Source organism: Mustela nivalis (genome assembly GCF_964662115.1).
Source record: "Mustela nivalis genome assembly, chromosome: 8".
Classification (NCBI taxonomy): Eukaryota; Metazoa; Chordata; class Mammalia; order Carnivora; family Mustelidae; genus Mustela; species Mustela nivalis.
The window spans coordinates 66,405,504-66,426,559 of record NC_139027.1 but is presented as its reverse complement, the minus strand read 5'-3'; the positions used below and the strand labels follow the sequence as shown (position 1 = coordinate 66,426,559).

Here is a 21,056-nt window from a genome sequence, read left to right as displayed (position 1 = left end):
CAGTGGGTTAAAGCCTCTGCCTTCAGCTCGGGTCATGATCCCAGAGTCCTGGGATTGAGCCCCACATCGGGCTCTCTGCTCAGCGGGGAGCCTGCTTCCTCCTCTCTCTGCCTGCCTCTCTGCCTTCTTATGATCTCTGTCTGTCAAATAAATAAGATCTTTAAAAAAAAAACTGAGTTCTTCATGTCAGTTCCTTACTCATGATTTTTAAAATAAACGTCTGTACCCTGCAGGAGCCACTTGCATGTTGATTTTTTGAATATGTCTGCATATGTACTATCTGCTTTCTGTACCATCCTTCTATCCCAGGCTGCCTCCAGGACACCTAACCAAGGTCTCCTGTAGCATTTCATTTGTCTTCTCATTTGCACTGAACTGTGTAATGCAATTCAATACATTCGTAGTAAACTTGGATTTTTCCAGTGTGGATCTCCCAGATGGAATTGCGAGCTTTGTGGGGAGTAGGGGCCCCATGTTGATTCGGTTCACTTCTTTAGTGCAGAACAGCATGCGGTGTGTGTGGGGCGAGCAGTGGGCCAATGGAGAGAAGGCCCAGCCATCTGAGCTGACTCCTCTCTGCTGTGGCTTTGCAGGTGAGGCAGCTCCAGGAAGACGCAGCTCGTCTCCAGGCAGCCTATGCGGGTGACAAGGCTGATGACATCCAGAAGCGGGAGAATGAGGTCCTGGAGGCCTGGAAGGCTCTGCTGGATGCCTGTGATGGCCGCAGGGCGCGGCTGGTGGACACAGGGGACAAGTTCCGCTTCTTCAGCATGGTGCGTGACCTCATGCTGTGGATGGAGGATGTCATCCGGCAGATCGAAGCCCAGGAGAAGCCCAGGTAACCCTCCTGGGTGGATGGGAATCCAGCTTGCCGACCCTGGGATCTTCTAGAGAGAACCAGGGGTCTCTTCCAAAAGCTTCAAGGCCAGAGCTGGGGTGGTGAGCGGTTTGGAGGCAGCTTCTATCGCTTCTGTTTGCAGCACACAGTTACCGGGGAACCAGGCACCATGTTGTTAAACCCTCTCTCCTACTCCCCCTCCCATGCTCCACACTCACTCCTGCCCTCCTGCCCTTTGTCTGGGCCTCAGCTTCAAGCAGCCACACCCTCTGGGTATGACTAGCTCTCCTTCGTCATTGGAATTGAGTTCTCTGTGTCTTGAGAGTAAAAGCTACTCAGGCCTTTTCCACACACATTACCAAAGGTGTCTCTTAACCCTCACTAATTGCTTAAATGGTATCTTGAGATGATTTAATATTTATTCCATATCTTCTCTCTGGCTGTGTTTGCTGCAAAGCAATGAAGAGCAGCTAAAGAGATGACCAGGCTGGCATATACGCAGCCTCTATTTTCACCCCTGCCAGCTCCAGTCCCTGCTGTAATTGAGAATAAGTCTTTTAGTACTGTATATATAAAAAACAATTATAGTTCCCAGATCAGGACTTTAGGTCTTGATCCATGAGAAGTTCTCACAGCTGTGTAGTCGTTGATTTCACCCCAAGCTGGTTGTAGCTCTGTGTACCTCTTCGTGCATGAATAAGGAGGGTATCAGTGGCTCTTTGGAACACACGTGTCCTGAACCTTCGGCACTAACTCGTGAGGGTATAAAAGTTTGAACAGAAATCCAGTGGTTGGGACACCTGGGTGGCTCAGTTGGTTAAGCGGCTGCCTTCGGCTCAGGTCATGATCCCAACATCCTGGGATCAAGTCCCACATCGGGCTCCTTGCTCGGCAGGGAGCCTGCTTCTCCCTCTGCCTCTGCCTGCCTCTCTGTCTGCCTGTGCTTGCTCACTCTCTCTCCCTCTATCACTGACAAATAAATAAATAAAATCTTTAAAAAAAAAAAAAAAAAAAAGAAATCCAGTGGTTTTTCTGGCACCTGCCTGGCAACCATTTGGAATTACCCAGGTGTGTGCACATGCATGAGTACATGCACATTTGTGCGCATGCGTGCGCGCGCACACACACACACACACACACACACACACACTCACAAATGAGAGAAGCCTTATTCCAAATGTTAGGTTGCATTGCTGGTCCTGAATCAGACCTTAAAGACATACAGTGCCTTGAATGATTTCTTGCTAAATTAATTGAATGTTTTGGAATATATGTTTATTTGGAAAGCTTGATCTCCTAAAGGAGGTATTATTTTTCTAATTTTAGGGATGTATCATCTGTTGAATTATTAATGAATAATCATCAAGGTATCAAAGCTGAAATCGATGCTCGTAATGACAGTTTCACAACCTGCATTGAACTTGGGAAATCCCTGCTGGCGAGAAAGCACTATGCATCTGAGGAGGTAGGACAGCTCTTTGCTTTCGGGCCCCGGGGTGAACACAGACGGTCTTAAGATGTAAGAGGACTTTATTTTGTCAGTACGTATGCTTGTGTGTTTGTAGAGACATACACAGAGAAATACATATGTATGCTTACACATATTTGAAATTCTTTGTTCCTTTCCTGTGTGTGTGGATTAGTTACACAAGAACACTGTAGGGAAAGAAGACCATTTCTGCAGGCCCCAGGTTTAATTGCTATCCTTTCTCACTTCTTCGATTAGTACTCATTCTGGGTGTTATTTCTTTTCTGTCTAATTTGAGTTAGGATGAGTTGGGTTTCTGTAGTAAAGAGATAAATGATGAGTCAGTATGTGGCCTCCTTGAAGGGGTAGGGTGTTCTCTCTGAAAAGTCACAGCATTGCCCCTCTGACCATTTCTTCTTGAGTGTGTTTATCATCTGGAGCCCCAGAATCTGGAGGGGCCTCAGTGCATGGTTGGCCTCCTCATGACAGCAGCTTTGGGTGGAGACCAGGCTTCCTCTCAGCCCCTTTTAGAAGGCACTTGCCCTGTTTTTTCTCTAGTACGTAAATAGACTTGAGTAGTCCTTAGGTACTCCCTGGTTTAGGAGGAGCCTCTACAGAAAATGTGTTTTTCTTATGTGAAGTGGCCCATCAAGGGGAGGGCTTAGGAGGATGTGGTACAGTCTGTTAAGATGTCGCTGTTTTTCTTTTCTCACAGATCAAAGAAAAGTTATTGCAGTTGACAGAAAAGAGAAAAGAAATGATTGACAAGTGGGAAGACCGATGGGAATGGTTAAGACTGAGTAAGGATCTGCTTAAATCTTTCCTTTCTTTTTGGGTGTCCATTGACCACATGCAAGTTTAGTTTCCTGCTATAATTTGATGTGATATTATCACGTAATGATGTTTAGTTCTAAATGCTTCTTTCTTAATGCCTTAGTTCAGCATTTCATGCTAAATATTTTTAAGTGTTTCCCTGTAGCGCATGCATTATTTTTTATCCCATGATTGATCTCAGTCTTGTAAGTGAGATTTGGGTGTTCTTTAGGAGCATCCTAGAATGACAGTTCGGTATCTCCCTGGGAGAATCCAGCTGGAAGTCCCCTCCTCATCTAGTTATCTTTAAGAGGAATTATTACTGCAGTCAAGAAAGTAGAAAGCTTGATTAGGTCTTATATTTGGTGCTCTTAATTGAAGGTTGGTAACCTTATAAAAGCTACCAGCTATAAAGGTTTTGCAATGAGCTGGGCGTTATTCTGAGTCTTGTATATGTTTTTCTGTATTTACTCCCCAAGGGGACCTCTGAGGTAGATTCTAATTTTAATCTGATTTTATAAAGGAATATGTGAGCTACCACAGAGTTTATAACATATAGTTTGGGGAATAGCACTTAATAATAGGTATGAACACTGAAGGGAGACCAGCTCCAGCGTTATTTACTCTGATTCGCCATTCTGTGTGTGGGGCTTTGGGCTTTGTTAGTGTAATAGAACCCCATTCTCGGACACCAAGAGCGCTCACTGGAAACAGAATCTGGGGGCCTTGTCTAAAAGATTTGTAAATTGCCTAATGAAGGCACCTCACCCTTTTGGGTAGAACCCTCTTTTGAAAAAGAGATCCTGCTCTCGACCATTTTTGGATAAGGATTTGGTTTGTATAAATTTTGAGAATTCCCTTCACAAATTCACAAAAAAGTGAACAAATTATGTTCACTTCAGCAAAGCCTGTATGAGTCCGCACTGTGAACTCAGCACCAGGTTGTATGGTGGGCAGTCGTGACGAGGGGTGAGTCCTTCTTGCAGTGGTGGCATCTTCTCCTTGTGGCCTTGTTGAGGAGAGACAGCTGGCAGCCCTGGGGACGCTGATATTGCCTGCAGTTCACTTCTCACCCATATGGCCCCAAGCATCACCACTTGAGGTGGAGTGAAAAGTAATGCTGGTCACAGTGCAAAGCCAAGTTGTAAGCTGCCCCTCTCTTCACTGCAGGGGACATCCTGCTGTGTTTCCTCACATGGGGAGAACAGAATGAAGACAGCAGTCCCCCCCACCTTGTAGAGTGCTTCCCCATATCCTTTCCTCCCTCTCAGCTCCTCCAGAGTAAGACCTCCGGCTACCACCCTAGGTGGGCAGTTGATGAACAAATGTCTGCTTCATCAGCGTAGTCTGGTTGTATGTGGATTGAATCCCTTCAGGGCCCTGAGGTTTATCTCACTGAGGTAGGGCCAAGTGCATAGAACACACCTTCTAGGCCTGCACTGTCCACATGGCGCTCTAAAGAAGGTGAAATGTGGCTGGTCCAAACTGAGGTGTGCCATATGTATAAAATGTGTATCAGATTTCAAAGACAGAAGGAAAAGAAGTTCCGTCTCAATTTTTTTGCATTGCTTACATGCTGAAATGATAGGATATGGTAGTTTGATCTGTTGGGTTATCTAAAATACACTTTTTAATTTCACCTGTTCATTTTAAAATGTTACCTATTTATTTTCTGTGTGGCTACTAGATGAATTTAAGTGGGATAAGTCACACTTAAGCTGGACCACACGCTGATCCAGGCTGTAGACTGGCTGTGCGGGCAGCTGCCACCAGGGGGCAGCGCCGTCCCCGACCGTCAGGCCCCCTGCTGGCCCGCCACTCACTCTTGGTACCCTGTGCAGTTTTGGAGGTCCACCAGTTCTCACGGGACGCCAGTGTGGCTGAGGCCTGGCTGCTTGGACAGGAGCCCTACCTTTCCAGCCGAGAAATAGGCCAGAGTGTGGACGAGGTGGAGAAGCTCATCAAGCGCCACGAGGCTTTTGAGAAGTCTGCTGCCACCTGGGACGAGAGGTTCTCCGCCCTGGAGAGGCTGACAACGGTAAGTGGCCGCTGGGTGCTGGGGGTACTTAGCCTTTTGGTTCTCCTGGGCTGCTTCTTCCTGTTCACCTCTTAGACCAGAGAGTTCATATTATTGCTCTGTTTTTAGAGGCAGTGAGGACCTTCCTGAAATTGGCTGTTTTCTTGGTATAGAATCTGGGGAGACTGTCCAGGGCTGCTGCTTTCTCAGTTAACTTCCTGCGTACCTCGATTTGTGATCACTTTTATAATAGTTCCTTGCCTGGGAATTGATTGATTGGGGTTTGTTTTTCTCTCTTGATCTGCTTTTCTTCTTATATCTCATAGAAGCTTTGGTTTGAAGGGGAGCTTAGCCTTATAGTTTAATTCAGATTTTCAGAATTAGAATTTCTATCAAGTAGGAGCTTGATCCTAGACCATTGAGAATTCTCCCATTTCTGATCATTTTTTTCTGCCACCATTAAATTAAAGCTTTAGAATAAAGTTTGTTCACCGGTGTTTCCTCTCCTGTGACCCTTGCACTTCTGGTAGAAAGCTCATTCTTTATGGTGTACCAAAATGGAGTTCCTTCTAGTTTTTACAGTTCTGGGGATTTAAAACATATCAGCAAACTTGTGTGTTAAATGAACTATTTTTGGTGCATACATATGCTTGTGAAATAGTTTAGTTTAAGTTAGACTACTCTTTGGCTTTTTTTATGTGTTATTTGGGTTTGGGCTGAACATTAATGCCTACCACAACACAAGAAGCCTCCTTGAGAATTATTGCAACTGTCTCAATGGTGTTTGTCTGAACTCTGACGGGAAGTCCAGTGTGGACCCTCACGCTCAGGTACTTCCCAAGCAGAGTTGAGTGCTGCATAGTTCCTGTAGAAATGAAACCCAGTGTCCCAGGGAGCACACAAACCCATGGCATAGACCTGCATCATCACTCAGGTCTGTTCCTTTAGTTCAGGGTTTTAGCTGCAGTTCCTGTGATCCCAGTGTCGTCTTGCTGGGTGTTAGGCCTTCTGCTTGTCCAGTGTGAACAGGATAGAAAACTGAGGCAGGAGAGCTTTCTGGGTTCCTCAAGACCCTTTCCTTAAAAGAAGCAGAGTTTGGGGCTCTGCTGAACATGACCGTGTTTGCCTTCAGTTGGAGTTACTGGAAGTGCGCAGACAGCAAGAGGAAGAGGAGAGGAAGAGGCGGCCGCCCTCTCCCGAGCCGAGCACGAAGGCTTCTGAGGAGACTGAATCCCAGCAGCAGTGGTGAGTCACAGGCAGCCTGCATGGCTGGAGTCTTAGCTTCAGTGGCACGTGGGGTTCAGGGAGTATATTTGCTAAGCTTGTGCTACACTAGGCCTCTCCACACACCCTTCCTTTTAATTCTGTAAGGTACTTTGAATCTGTGTAGGATAACATTCGAGAACACATACATGTCTGCATCCACATTGCTGTGTAGGCGGCAGAAGTGGAATGTAGACAGCCCCCGGTGCACGCATGCACAGGCGCTTGGAATTTCCTTGTGACTAAGTGAATGGAGTGAACCATCTAGATTTCAGGGCACTGATCATGTGGTGGTGCTTTTTGCAAGTTTTTCACAGAAGAAAGAACAGAAATTATTGTCTATTTCTGAAAAACTAATTACTATGCTGTGGTAAGAGCCCCATGCCAACCCTGAAGGCTGCCTGTACTGGGGGGGAGAGGGCATGCCTGTGGTCTTACTCTCAATCTAGAGTTAGTTTAGAACACTTGGGAAGTTCCTAAAAAGAAATCATATTACATGAAAGAGGGTTGCGTATGTTTTTCTGAGAGAAAATCTGTAATAAAATTGAGTGATGTTGTTCTCCCTCATCCTGTTTATCTCTTTTTTTCTCCCCTTCTTTTCCTTCCCCTTCCCTCTTCTGCCCTCCTTCCCTACTTCATCTAACAGGGATACTTCAAAAGGAGAGCAAGTTTCCCAGAACGGTTTGCCGGCTGAACAGGGATCTCCACGGGTTAGTTATCGCTCTCAAACCTACCAAAACTACAAAAACTTTAATAGCAGACGGACAGCCAGTGACCAGCCGTGGTCTGGACTGTGAAGTTCACTACCATTTGTCAAGAACCACTCTTTCCAAGTCCTGTTGGTTTGACTTTTGGCTTCCACTTCACCCACAGTGTTAAAATTTTCCTTAATTCATAGGTTTCCTTGGTTTCATATTTGTTTGCATTTAATTCATGTTTATTTGAGTCTTTTAACTGATGAATGCTCAGTTGCCTTAAAGCAACATACTTACTTTTTGTTTATTTATTGTGAGCTTTTTACTTTATTAAGATTTTACAGCGAAAGCCTTACATGAGTAATTGAAATTAAATGAGATTACAGCAAAATGAAGAAGAAAACTAGAATCCGACAGGTATGACACATCCAGTTATACTAACAGGGTGCAATGCTGCACTACACGTACCCCCTTTACAGATGTCATTAACCTGCCGTAGTTTAATAGGAACTAGGAAGACTGGTGTTTGGGGGAGGAGACTCTCCGTTCTAGGATTAAAACCTTAAGTCAGCCTTGTCACATTCCATGAAAGATGCATTTATTGTAAACAACAAAAAAGTTGGGGGGTATGGAGTTGGATCTACTTTTGGAAGCTCTCTTAATTTTAGGCACAAAACCTGAAATGATTTTGAGACCCTTGGATTATTACTTTTTCCAAATGAGTGCCTCTCTTTTTTTTTTTCTGCCAAGAATTGAATTGAGAAATTGTGAGCTTACTTGCTGCAGGTAATGCAGCCAGCCTCACGAGTGAGGTGCCTGCTGACCCTGCCGCCACCGTTGTCTTGGTCACTGGCAGCACTGCCGTGACACCCAACATGGCAGGGGCCAGCGGGCAGCATTCCTCCGCAGGTTTTGGAAGCCTGCCTACCAGACTTCCGGGCCTCTCCACTCAGTTGATAACTTCAGGGTGTCAAACTCTTTATAAATTTTTCAAACAAATGGATCAAAAGCCATTCTGGTTCACCCTAATTACTTGAACGATGTACTTGGTGGACCACCCCTAGGAGCCATTAGATGCCGCCTGGCTTCAGAAGTAAATGTAGCATCTGTGTAGACAGAAACTCCATCGTATGTCTCGTACAGATCTTCTCATTTATTTTTCATTTTCTTAAGACTTTTGTGGGGTTCTCCATTAAGGAGTCTTTTAGGATGGCAGTGATAGACGACCAGCAGGGATTGAATATGTTTTAACAGAAATTCTATTCCTTAGGAATAAAAGCTTATGAAAGAGGTGATTTCCTGGTACTGATACAGACAGAACAAAACCAAATCCATACTACATTCAAGCCTTGTGAGACAGTCACTTGCTCATTTGCCATATTTAGTTGTTAGTGGAATCAGAAACCTGTTTTGATATGTGTTTTCCATGAGTTAAGTCTGATTTGTCTTTTCATTTCATGATGCATGTCTTTTTTTTTCTTTTGTCAGGATAACATCATATAGCATCTTGTTTGTTTTTCCTTATTTCTATGTACATATCTATCTACTTGTGACTGTAGATGGGTATATAGATAGATGCCAAGCTTCTTATGTTCTGGGGGTAGTGTGCACCATTATTGGGTCTCTGCCTTAAAACACACCAAAATTCATTTTAGAAAAAAAAAACAAACTACTGCTTTATCTTTGGTCATTAGGGAGCCCTGACATATTTCTGGCTCCAGATTCTGCATCATTGATCTATATGTATATATGTGATGTTTCCATATTATATGTTTAAATTTTATATCATCTGGAATGATACCCAATTTTATGCTTTTTTATTCAGAAGACAAAAACAAGCACAACAGAAAGAGTGCATTGATGTTTTTGGCATTTATTCTCATGCCTATTTTTATCTAGATTTTTAAATTGTAGCTTGCCAGAACAAGTTTTTTATTATAATTGGACTGGAAGAAGAAAAGCCTTTTCATTCTTTTGAGTTGTGGTGCAGAGACTCAAGTTAATGAACTTGAAATTAGTGTTGCTTCATGCACTTAGAAAACCAATCAGGTGTTTCTTGTGCTACTAGTTTTCATGTTGCATTCATGTTCACCTTCTGATACAAAGATCTCAGGTGTACCCATCCGCTAAAGCACTCTGGACTAATCACTAAAGAGAAGCAACATGGGGTGGGGGGTGGGGAGAGATTCACATGTATGATCATAGCACTATGATTTGCTTTTGATGTTTGTCTCTAGTGGTGTGTTGTCTGTTGGCATGCTTCAGCACATGTCCATTAAAAATCATTTTGTTCCTTTTATTTTCCTTGTTTTCTTGGTTTAGTGATTCATTTGCATAAACATTAATTATCTCTGCATACTGGTTTGGGGTTTTCTCTTTCCTTCTAACTCTAAAGAAAAAAATTTTTGCTGCAGAATTTCCCCTAGAAGAGGCTTCCCTGGCCTTCGCCCACCTTGAAGTCTGATCCAGTGCTATCAGCGTTAGCCTGTTCTCAGCAGATGCTGCTCCCTCCAGGTCACTGCTGTCACTAGCAGTTTCCAAGCCACAGCTGCAGCACTAATTTTTTTTTAACCTGATTTCTATAAACACTAACCCTGTGTCTCCCTAGACTCACACCTGGCACAGGCCTTTCAGACCAAACTCACACTTCCTTCCCACCAGAAGTTTCCTGAAATTCCACACTAGAACAGATTTGTCAACTTTAAAATCCACCCACTTTCTTCAGACTCAGGGTTTTGGTTTTTTGGTGGTCATTTCCCCTCCTGCATCTCTCTTTTAAAAGCAAAAGGAAAGATAAATACTGAAGTAGCCTGTTGCTCCTAAGCACACGTCTACAGGTGTCACATACGAGGCCAGGGTGATCCCATGTCCGCCCCCTTTCCCGTGCCTTCCTTGCCCTAAGAGTCCATTTTCCACATTGCTATGTGGGTAAAGGGTTCTAGTCAAAAAACACCCTTAATTTGCAAAGCCTCTGGTCTCAGCCTAAATCCTGCTGCTGACAGTGAGAGTTTGTATAGATGGAAGAGAAACTCATGGGTCCCGCCCCACCACTTAGCTAAGGCTTAAACAAGTGATCCCGTTTCTGAGAGTTGACATATCTGAGTGTTGAAGCAGTGGTGGTCATTCTCCCATTTCTCCTGTTGAAGTTGTTGCTGCTAACTTGTCATTTTGGTTCTGGGCAGCAGTGGTGGGGGACGTATCTAATGAACGTTGCCATTGACACTTCCATGTTTGTCTGTGTAAGAGGGGTCCAGGATGTCTGTAATCCACTAAAGTGTCAGCCACACCCAGCTTTAGTAACTTGCTAATCCCGCGCCCTGGGTGTATCCGCTGGGGCTGCGACAGTTTAATGGTACACAGTTGATGGTACACAGGCTGAAAGCGATAATGAACCGAGACCCTACTGCATTTCCAAAGCCGAAAAGCCCTGAGGGTCACAATATAAATGAGCTTGGGAAGGAACAGCTCCCGAAGACGTCTCCAGCCTGACAGTCAGAGCCGCGGGAAGCCTGGCTGTGTCTGGGCTTTCTCGTCTCAGTGCAGCAAGGCACCGTGATCGACCAACACGTGATGGGGAAGGCCCTGGTTCTGTCTGTGTTTGGGGGTAAATAGCCGTGTGGTGTTGAGTGACTGTGATTGGCTTTTCCAGCTCCTTTAACACAAACTACAACCCACTCACGATACAACTCCAGCAGATGTGGTTAAATTGATGTTTGTGGACTTGCCTCATTTCCTTCCAGCTCTTAAGTTCCAAAGTCTAACTGGGATGGTAGATGTGAAATGCATGGTTGTCGTCCTAATTTCTGCATGTGTTGATGACGATGTTGTTGAGGGGTGGGGGTGGAGAGGCAGAGAGCATTTTCAGAAACTGGAGGCCTTTTCTTTGCCTTACTCTGGGGGAATGCTGTGTCGTTCTGATAGAGTCGTCTATCCATCTGTTTGTGAATGCCCTTTCGCTTGAACTTCCGGCTCTCCTGGTGGCATCCTTGGTTGTGAGGTGGCTGCTGTATAACGTCCACTCTCTCCTATTTAATATGTGTGATTGTTACTGTCGTCCTTTTGTTTTTAAAGTAACCCCAAGAGGAAATGATCTGAGTTACCTTAGAGAAAATGGATTGATCCGAGGAACAGAGTGCAGTAAAACTCATCCTGGCATTTCGCTTTTCTCATTTCCCCGTAAGCGGGCGGGCATTAATCCCTTCCCTTCTAATGTCCTCGGCGTCCAGCTGGCTTTGTGGGATGTTGCAACGGTTTTACTGTACTGCCTCGATCTGTGCCAGGCATTTATACACAGCCACGTGTGCGAGTCAGAGCGTTTGTGGGTGCCCCCGTGGCTCACGGGGTCCACTGAATGGCCTCTCCACTGTCCCTAGATGGCGGAAACAGGGGACACAAGCGAAATGGTCAACGGCGCTGCAGAGCAGAGAACGAGCTCAAAGGAGTCCAGCCCCATCCCCTCCCCCACCTCGGACCGCAAAGCCAAGAGTGCCCTCCCGGCCCAGAGTGCTGCCACCTTGCCGGCCAGAACGCAGGAGACGCCTTCAGCCCAGATGGAAGGCTTCCTGAATCGGAAGCACGAGTGGGAGGCCCACAATAAGAAAGCCTCAAGCAGGTGAGAGTAGCGAATGCTGAGGCAGTGAGATGGGAAGTCAGCCTGCTCAAGGTCAAGGCCCCCGTTTGCCACTTAAAAAGCCCAAGGAGTGTGTGCTTGGGAAGTCCATTTATTCTTAGGTTCCTGGGCGTCACTTTTTTCTTGGGACTGACATTGGAAAGTGGGAGGAGAGTGCTTTTGATTCACTGAGAGAAAGAAGATTTATTATACGTGGATGGGAATAGCAAAAAGGGCCCTTTGTAATTTTTCCTGAGAAGAAATGTACTGAGTGGAGGAGGTTGGAGAATTTATCTAAAGCGAAGTGTTCTTCCAGGTGGGATTTTTTTTTTTTTTAAGACATTCATTTCCCATGCCTTTTCTCCATATCCATGTTTATATTCACTGTCTTCCAATAAGCCCTAATTTTATTATCTCTATTTTATAAGTGAGAAAACAGTGTGCTTAACCAGTAAACCATTCTGCCTGGAACCACCACGTATAGTTGTATGGGTTGTACATTAGACCAGGAAATCCCCATCTCAGAGCTCTCATCCACATTAAGTACAACATAAATTTTTATGTTAATATAGGTAGATGGCAGCACAGTATCTTCTGATAAAATCCGTATATCATGACAGTTTGCCATATCCTGAGGGAAAGGCTCTCTTTTCTGATTCATCCCAAGGTACTGCCAGTGCTAGTGGCCCTGGATCTGCCTTTCTGTCAGGTAGTAAAGCACCATCAGGATTAAAACTTTGGTGGAAGAGCAGCTGTTTCAGGACAGCCCTGTACAGCATTACCATGAGAGGGTACTACAGCAAAGAGTACCAACACCAACAAAAATCTTTCCTGTCAGAGCCAAGAGTACCTTTGTGTAATAGAAGAAGGCACCATGTTTTTCCCCAAGCTCACAGAAGCAGCCCTCAGTCACCAGCCACTGTAAGAACTTGGACACCATCCCAGCAGTCCGTGGAAGAATTTTGTTCTCTTGTTTGGTTTTAGCAGAATTTAATAAAGGGTTTTAATTTTAATAAGGGATCACCATGTGGTATATGGTTTGTTTGCACATTAATCACATTCTTCATTCTTTACAGCAGTGTGGTCTAGAACCCTGATGTTCTGTTCTTTACTGCTCAGGTCCTGGCACAATGTTTATTGTGTCATAAATAACCAAGAAATGGGTTTTTACAAAGATGCAAAGACAGCTGCCTCTGGAATCCCCTACCACAGCGAGGTCCCTGTAAGTTTGAAAGAAGCCATCTGTGAAGTGGCCCTTGATTACAAGAAGAAGAAACACGTGTTCAAGCTGAGGTGAGAGGGAGCCATGTGTCTTGGTTGCTGATATTATGTGTATTCTGACTCTTGGGGTTGCTTTTTCTAGGCAGGTTCTCTGATCATTCGGTTCCTCCTCTCTGCCATTTGAAAAAAAAAAATCACCAGTGAAGCTAGTGTAGTTTGTTTCATGTCTTGTGTATGACCTGTCACCAGGCTCCCTGTAGTTAGTGGTGCAGCTCAGCCTTGAAGAAAATGGGCTTTTGTTTTGATAAGCAGGAACTTACTTTTCCTTAAGACAGGGTGAGCTGTTCACATTTTAAGGAGGCATAGAAAAAGAGTTTACCCATTTTTGCAGTTTATCCAGACCCAGGAGATGCTATTCTTTGCCCACAAGTTATCTGGAGCTGGATGGAGATAAACAGGAAGTACATGTGTGAGACCCAGGTCTCTGCTCCCCTGGCTTGCCCAGTGGATTGCCTCAGATGGTTCCACATGTCTCTAGCTTGTAGAACATATATACCTTCCCAACAGAGTGGATCCAGGCTCAGAAGTTCTTATACTTAGAAATGGGCAGAAAAGCCATTCATCTTGAAATATGTAGAAAGTAAGTGTGTCCATGGTTAGAACGTTAGTTTAATACTAATTTGATCTGTTACTTTGGGACCTGAAAAGCTTTGGTCTTCAATTAGACATTTGTGTCATGTCAGTTGGAATAGGCCACAGACTACAAATGAGGGTTTCAAAGGGGTGACTTCTTGAGCTCTTTCAAGGAGCACTAGAGGCAGGCTCCTCAGGACTTGGAACACTTTACATAGCATGAAACAAGGTGCAGACAGCCTGGCTCCCTGGCTGCCTCCCTTTTCTTTTCTCCCTCCATGCAGCTTCACAGGATCAGGGTTTTGGTGGAGGGCACTGAACCCTCTTCCCCGCCAGGAACACCCCTTCCTTTGTACCATAGTGAAGTGAATGAGGGAACTGTCCAAGCCAGTGACTCTCTAGTGTCCTAGGGATGGCCTTGTGGGACAGTTTCTTTCACTACGTACCATGTAAGAGGAGAAATCTAGGAAGACCTTTTCTGTATGTCTGTTTAAAAATTCTGGTATTTGTAAACATGGGGGATACAAGCTCTGTAGCAAACTTTTCACAAGAACTCATACTTTTTAAAATTCCAGTATAACTAACATAGATAACTAATATTTTATTAGTTTCCAGTGTACAGTATAATGATTCCACGATTCTCTACGTGTCTCAGTGTTATCACAATAAGTGTCCTCTTAATCCCCCTCACCTATTTCACCCATTGCAAAAAATAGTTAAGTGTCTATTTTTTGGTCTCTTTTCTCTGTTCATTTGTTTTGTTTCTTAAATGTGTGATTAAAATGTTTTATTTGTTTTGTTTCACTCATGTGTGAGTGAAATCCTACAGTATTTGTCTTTGACTTATTTCACTTAGCATTTTGTAGATTGCATCCATGTTGTTGCAGATGCCAAGATTTTGTTCTTTTTTATGGCTGAGTAATACTTCAGCATGTGTGGGTGTGTATAAACACATGCATACCACATCTTTTTTCATCTGTTCATCTCTTGATGGACAGACACTTGGGTTGCTTTCATAATTTGGCTATTGTAAATAATGTTGCAATAAACACAAGGGTGCATAGATGTTTTTGAATTAATGTTTTCTCTTTTCTTTGTGTAAATACACTATAGTGGAATTACTGGATCATATGGTTATTATGGTTTTTTTAATTTTTTGAGGAACCTCCATACTATTTTCCACAGTGACTGCGCCAGTTTGTATTCCCACCAAAAGTGCTCAAGGGTTTCTTTTTCTTCGTATCCTCACCAACACTTGTTATTTCTTCTGTTTATCACTTTAGCCATTCTGACGTGTGTAGTGGTGACATCTCATTGTAATTTGGATTTGTATTTCCCTGGTCGTGAGTGATGTTGATCTTTTCATGTGTCTGTTGGCCATCTCCATGTCTTTATTTATTTTAGAGAGCAAGAGAGCACAAGCAGAAGGGGGAGAGGGAGAAAGACTCTCAAGCCGACTCCATGCTGAGCATGGACCCCGACATGGGCTCAGTCTCACAACCCTGAGATGACTACCTGAGCTTGAAACCAAGAGTCAGATGCTTAACTGACTGCACCACTCAGGCACCCCACTTGTTTATATATTTTGGATATGCAAATCCCTTCTTGGGTACTTCATTTGCAGATGTCTTCTCCCATTCAGTAGGTTGTCTTTTAGTTTTGTTCATTGTTTCCTTTGCTGTGCAGAAGCTTTTTATTTGGATGTAAGTCCCAGTAGTTTATTTTTGCCTTTGTTACCCTCGCCTCAGGAGACCTGTTAGAAAAATGTTAATATCAGAGCTAATATCAGAGAAAGTACTGCCTGTTGTCTCTTCTAGGATTTTTATGGTTCCATTGGTTTTATTGGTTTCATTGAGGTCCTTAATCCATTCTGAGTTTATTTTTGTGTATGCTCTGAGAAAGTTATCCAGTTTCATTCTTTTGCACATTATTGTCCAGTTTTCCCAATAGCAATTTTGAAGAGACTTTTCCCCCCATTGCATATTCTTGCCTCCCTTATCAAAGTTTACTTGACCATATTATTGTCAATAATTGGGTTTATTTCTGGGTTTTTTCTTCTGTTCCATTGATCTGTGTGTCTCTTTTTGTGCCCGTACCATACTCTTTTGGTTACTGCAGCTTTGTATTACTTGAAGTCTGGAATTGTGATACCTCCCATTGTCTTGTTACTTTCCAAGATTGCTTTGGCTGTCTTGTGTGGTTCCATACAAATTTTAGGATTGTTTGTTCTAGTTCTTTGGAAAATGTTTTTGCTGTTTTGATAGGGATTGCATTATACGGACATTTTAACAGTATTTGTTTTCCCAGTCCATCAGCATGGAATATCTTTCCATTTGTTTTTGTCATCTTTAGTTTCTTTCATCAATGTTTTGTAGTTTTCAGAGTTTTTTACCTCCTTGGTTACGTTTTTTTGTAGCTATTTTACTATTTTTTTGTGTAGTTTTGTAAATAGGACTTTTTTTTTTTTTAAGATTTTATCTGTTTATTTGAGAGAGAGCGCACATGTGTGCACAAGCAGGGGGCATAGCAAGCAGAGAGAGAGGGAGAAGCAGGCTCTGGATGCATGCGGGACTTGATCCCAGGACTCTGGGATCTGACCTGAGCCAAATGGAGACGCTTAAAGAACCGAGCCACCCAGGCTCCCCAGGACCTTTTTTTTTTTTACGATACTATTTTTAAGTAAACTCCACCCCCAACATAGCCCCATAGACCTGAGATCAACAGTCTCATGCTCCAGCGACTGAGCCAGTCAAGCATCCTGGAACTCTTTTCTTAATTTCTCTTTTTGCTACTTCATTATTCCTGTATAGAAATGCAACATGTTTCTTTGTATTAATTTTTGCATCTTGAACTTTAGTAAACTCATTTATCAGCTCTAATAATTTTTTGGTGGAGCCTTTAATGTTTTCTATATATGTAGCATCTTGTCATTTTGCAAATAGTAACCATTTTACTTCTTCCTTATCGGTTTGGATGTCTTTTGTCTGATTGCTTTAGATAGGACTTCTAGTTCTAGAAGTCTTACCTGTGGTAAGAGTAGACATCCTTGTCTTGTTCCTGACCTTAGGGGAAAAGCTCTGTTTTTCCCCATTGAGGATGATGTTAACTATAGGGTTTTCATAGATGGCCTTTAATGTGTTGGTATATGTTCCCTCTAAAACTGCTATTTTTGTTGTTGGTTTGTTGTTTTTTTTAAGTAGGCCCCAGGAGGGGCCTGAACTCATGAGCCTGATTTCAGGAGTTGCACACTCCACTGATTGAGCCAGCTAGAGCCCCTAAGCCTATTTTATTAAGGGATTTTATCATGAACAGATGGTTGTACTTTTTCATATGCTTTTTCTGCATCTGTTGAAAGGATCATAAGGTTTTTGTCCTTTTTCTTGATGTGATGTATCGCATTGATTGATTTGAATATTGAACCCTTGCATCCCAGGAGTAAATCTCACTTGATCATGGTGATTTTTTTTAATATAGATTTGGTTTGCTAATATTTTGTTGAGGTTTTTTTTCATCTTTGTTCTTCAGAGGTACTGTCCTGTAGTTCTCTTTTTTTGTAGTGTCTTGATCTAGTTTTGGTATCAGGATCATGCTGGATTCATAGGATGAATTTGGAAGCTCTCCTTTCTTTCGTATTTTTTGGAATAGTTTGAGAACCATAGGTTTTAACTCTTCTTTAAGTGTTGGTCAAATTTATCTGTGAAGCTGCCTGGTCCTGGCCTTTTGTTTTTGTAAGTTTTTTGATTACTGACTCAATTTCTTTGCTGGTAATCAGTCTGTTCAAATTTTCTATGTCTTCCTGATTCAGTTTTAGAAGGTTGTACACTTCTAGGAATTTGTCCATTTCTTTTAGGTTGTCCAATTTGTTGGCATCTAAGTTTTCATAATATTCTCTTAGAATCCTGTTTTTCTGTGGCATCAGTTATTTCTCTTATCTTTCATTTCTGATTTTGTTGAATTTTTTTTTTTTTTTTTTTTTAAAGAATCTAGCTAAAGGTTTATCAATTCTGTTGATCTTTCTCAAAAACCAGCTCTGGTTTCAGTGATCTGTTGTATTGTTTCTTTTACTTTTTGCCTTAATCTTTTTTTCCTTCCTTCTACTGGTTTGGGGTTTGTTTGTTCAGTCCTTTAAGTGTAAGGTTAAGTTGTTTATTTGAGATTTTTATTGGTATTTGAGGTAGTCCTGTATTGGTATAAACTTCCCTCTTAGAAGAGCTTTTGCTGCATCTCAAAGTTTTTAGACTTTGTATTTTCATTTTCATTTGTCTTCCTGGATGTTTTTGATTTCCTCTTTGATTTCTTGTTTGACCCATTTGTTGTTTAGTAGCACATTATTTAATTTCCATGTATTTATGTTCTTTCTAGGGTTTTTTTTTTTTATGGTTGATTTCTAGCATCATAGCATTATAGTCAGAAATGATGCACAATATGACTTTGATCTTTTTCAATTTGTTGAGACTTGTTTTGTGGCCTAATACGTGATCTCTTCTGGAGAATGTTCCATGTACACTTGAAAAGAATGTGTATTCCATTGTTTCAGGATGGAGAAGCCAGATGTTGATATGTTTGGGACATTTTTGATCTTTCCAGTGGATTGAAACATTTACTGGCCCAATAACATAGCTTCTTGATGTTCAGGGTGTTATGGCTGGGCCTTTGTGGGTCCCAGGCACAGCTGGTGATGTATGTAAAGCTCCAATGGGCATTTCTGGTAGGATTCCCCCAGCATGATTATGTCCCACATAGGTTTTGGGAATTTGAGGGTTTTATTTCTTCCTAAGTCAAATTGTGACTGACTTTCTTCCTTCAACTTACAGACTAAATGATGGCAATGAGTACCTCTTCCAAGCCAAAGATGATGTAAGTTTTTAAGATTTCTCTGAATACTTGGGCTTTTGCAAGTATTTATTGGCACGATAAGCTTTATTTTACAGTGTCCCATATATGTATAAGTAATGATCAGTCATGGCTTCTGTTATCTGGTCTCCTCAGTCACTAACAACTGGACGGCGCTCTTTGTATCACTGGGAGGCAGAAGGTCATCTTACTGTCTCCCTGGTGTGTCAGGAGGGCTGGTACAAGGACCCTGAAGTTGATGGAGGAAAGCTTGCCCACTGCTTGTAGTGGATGAGCACAGTGTGTTGGGGGTGGTGTGGGGTGGGGTCCCAGGACAGGATGTAGATCCTGAAGTCCAGTCAGGGGCTCCCTACAGCAATCTACTGCCGTCAAGCAACCGTTTCATGGTTGTACTTCTTGAAGGGGGAGAGGATCTGCTAATGTGTGTAGTGCTCTGGATTTGAAAAACCAACTTCTAAATTCATGCAGGGTTATATGTCAAATATACTTCAGTTTTTTAAGAAAAGTTTAAAAAATAAAGGGGGGGGGGTGCTTTCCAGCAATGGAGACCAGCCTTCTCATTCTTCCAAGTTTGTAGGACCACATACTAGATTGGTGAATTTCGGGTCCTGTAAACCAAATTCTCATGAGAGTTGAACCATGTTTCCTCTGCTAAGGGTCATTTGGGAACTGTTTGCCTCTCAGTTAGCCAGATGCCCCCATAGGCTAGATGCACTGTTACCAAGCCTTCCAACTGATGGGAGGGTGTATGTTTGGGCAGATGTAGTGAGGGTGTTTTGAGCCTATCCCTCCTGAGTCTCATCTGTGATCCTTTATCCAGGAGGAAATGAACACATGGATCCAGGCCATCTCCTCTGCCATCTCCTCCGATAAACACGAGGTGTCCGCCAGCACCCAGAGCACGCCAGCATCCAGCCGGGCACAGACCTTGCCCACCAGCGTTGTCACCATCACCAGCGAGTCTAGCCCTGGCAAACGGGAGAAGGACAAAGAGAAAGACAAGGAGAAGCGGTTCAGCATTTTTGGCAAAAAGAAATGAACTCCTTTCCTTCACCTCCTGCCCTTCTCTTACCTTTTCAGTGAAACTCCAGCATGCAAGCTCAGAACCAACACATTACTCTCTGTGCCTAATGTTCTTCAATGTGGTTGATTTTTTTTTTTTTTTTTTTTTTTTTTTTTTTTTTAATTTATAGAGCATTTCTGGGGGGGGGGGTACACCTAAACACTTTATCTCCAAGTTACAAAAGTTTGAGGTGCAGAGGGAAGACCAGATTTTTTTTTAATGAAATTATATAGATTAGATCTCAATATTTAAACTGTTCCTCAATTTTGTGAGGCTGCGTTGGAAATAACCCGCCTCTAATGCTGTTGGTATGCAAGGCAGCGGTGCTTAAACAATATTTCCTGTGCTCACCAGAGACAAATGTTCCAATTCCCTGACACCATTCTCTTCCATTTATTTCCAGTGGTTACCTTGAGTCTCGACTATTGAAGTGCCCGTGATGGGTCTAACTTTGATTAAACAGATTGTGTATTAGGATCTTGCTGCAGACACGGTGCAGCTCCATGTGAAATCTACAGACCAAACAGTTTGTATCTGGCATCACTTACTAACACTTGACATGCGGCTTTTCTGCATCACCTGTAAGGACAGTTCAGAATGTCGGTATACCGGTATATGAGAAGGAATAGAAACTGATACTGTTTTAAATAATCTGTAATTTCAATTTTTTTTTTTTTGCCGAAATACATTATATTGTATGTTTGAGATAATTCTAGTACAAAATATAATAAAACTAGATGTATAATAAACCCTTTAAATCATTGGTAAGTGTACAAGTGGAACTGAAGCATTTACTGGACAAAGTAATGTTACTCTAATGGTTACTTGCTCGTGCGTTGCCACACTGTGTTATAATTTGCTTCATTACCTTTGCTATTTGATACATAGTGTGCATTTCTTTGTCACTGTAACGATTGTAATGACAAATTTTCATCTTACTGCACAATCAAAATGGCATCGATAGGAATGAACTCCAGAGGCTGGGCCTGAGCAAGGAAGAGGTCGCTCAGGCCTGGCGCTCAGTCGTTTGACCTGTACCTCTCAACTTTTGCCCTGTTAAATATATGCTATGTCATTAAATGCTTTTAAATCTAGCACGGTGGCTAATTGTTGTCTTTTCTCTCCTGCATACATGCCATGGAGGGAAACTGCAAAGCCAGAAATAGCAAATGGGAAACATTAGACCATCCATCTGGGTTCCTCTTTTGTGTTCTTGCATATGTGTGTGGTACATCAGCTTTGAAAACTACAGCAAGTAGAATAATAAACATGAGATGTTTTGCAGCTACACATCCAGATTTTATCTTTTATTTATGAAAAAGTTAACAGAACTTGCTAAGCCTGAGTGCCGAGGAAACTTTGCCGTTGGCAAACTTTTTCTGTAAAGGGCCAGAGACAGCAAATATTTTAGGCTTTGTGGGCTAGACTCTTCCCTGGAAGCTGTTTATCATGGAATACAGAGGCAGCCATTGAATGATACATGAAGGAAGGGCCATGACTATGTTCCAGTAAAACTTTATGGACACAGATACAAATTTTATGTAATCTTCACATGCTATGCAATATTCTTCTGATTAAAAAA

The 21,056-nt window shown here is 42.6% G+C and overlaps 1 protein-coding gene across 5 annotated transcripts in view; it reads left to right on the top strand.

Annotated features, from left to right (window-relative positions):
• Positions 1 to 20,568, top strand: part of SPTBN1 (spectrin beta, non-erythrocytic 1) — a 195,985-nt gene extending 175,417 nt beyond the window's left edge. For 4 of the 5 annotated variants that reach the window (XM_082743544.1, XM_082743545.1, XM_082743546.1 and 1 more), the window contains 10 exons: positions 594 to 838; positions 2,165 to 2,303; positions 3,022 to 3,106; positions 4,961 to 5,157; positions 6,269 to 6,381; positions 7,046 to 7,109; positions 11,468 to 11,706; positions 12,823 to 12,996; positions 18,372 to 18,414; positions 19,232 to 20,568. In XM_082743544.1, the coding sequence (XP_082599670.1) occupies positions 594 to 838; positions 2,165 to 2,303; positions 3,022 to 3,106; positions 4,961 to 5,157; positions 6,269 to 6,381; positions 7,046 to 7,109; positions 11,468 to 11,706; positions 12,823 to 12,996; positions 18,372 to 18,414; positions 19,232 to 19,450 (1,518 nt within the window). In that variant the 3' untranslated portion in view covers positions 19,451 to 20,568. Of the gene's footprint in view, positions 1 to 593; positions 839 to 2,164; positions 2,304 to 3,021; positions 3,107 to 4,960; positions 5,158 to 6,268; positions 6,382 to 7,045; positions 7,110 to 8,582; positions 9,394 to 11,467; positions 11,707 to 12,822; positions 12,997 to 18,371; positions 18,415 to 19,231 lie in introns of those variants that run through there. The other variant, XM_082743548.1, reaches the window with a different exon arrangement.
• The last annotated feature ends 488 nt before the right edge of the window (positions 20,569 to 21,056 follow it).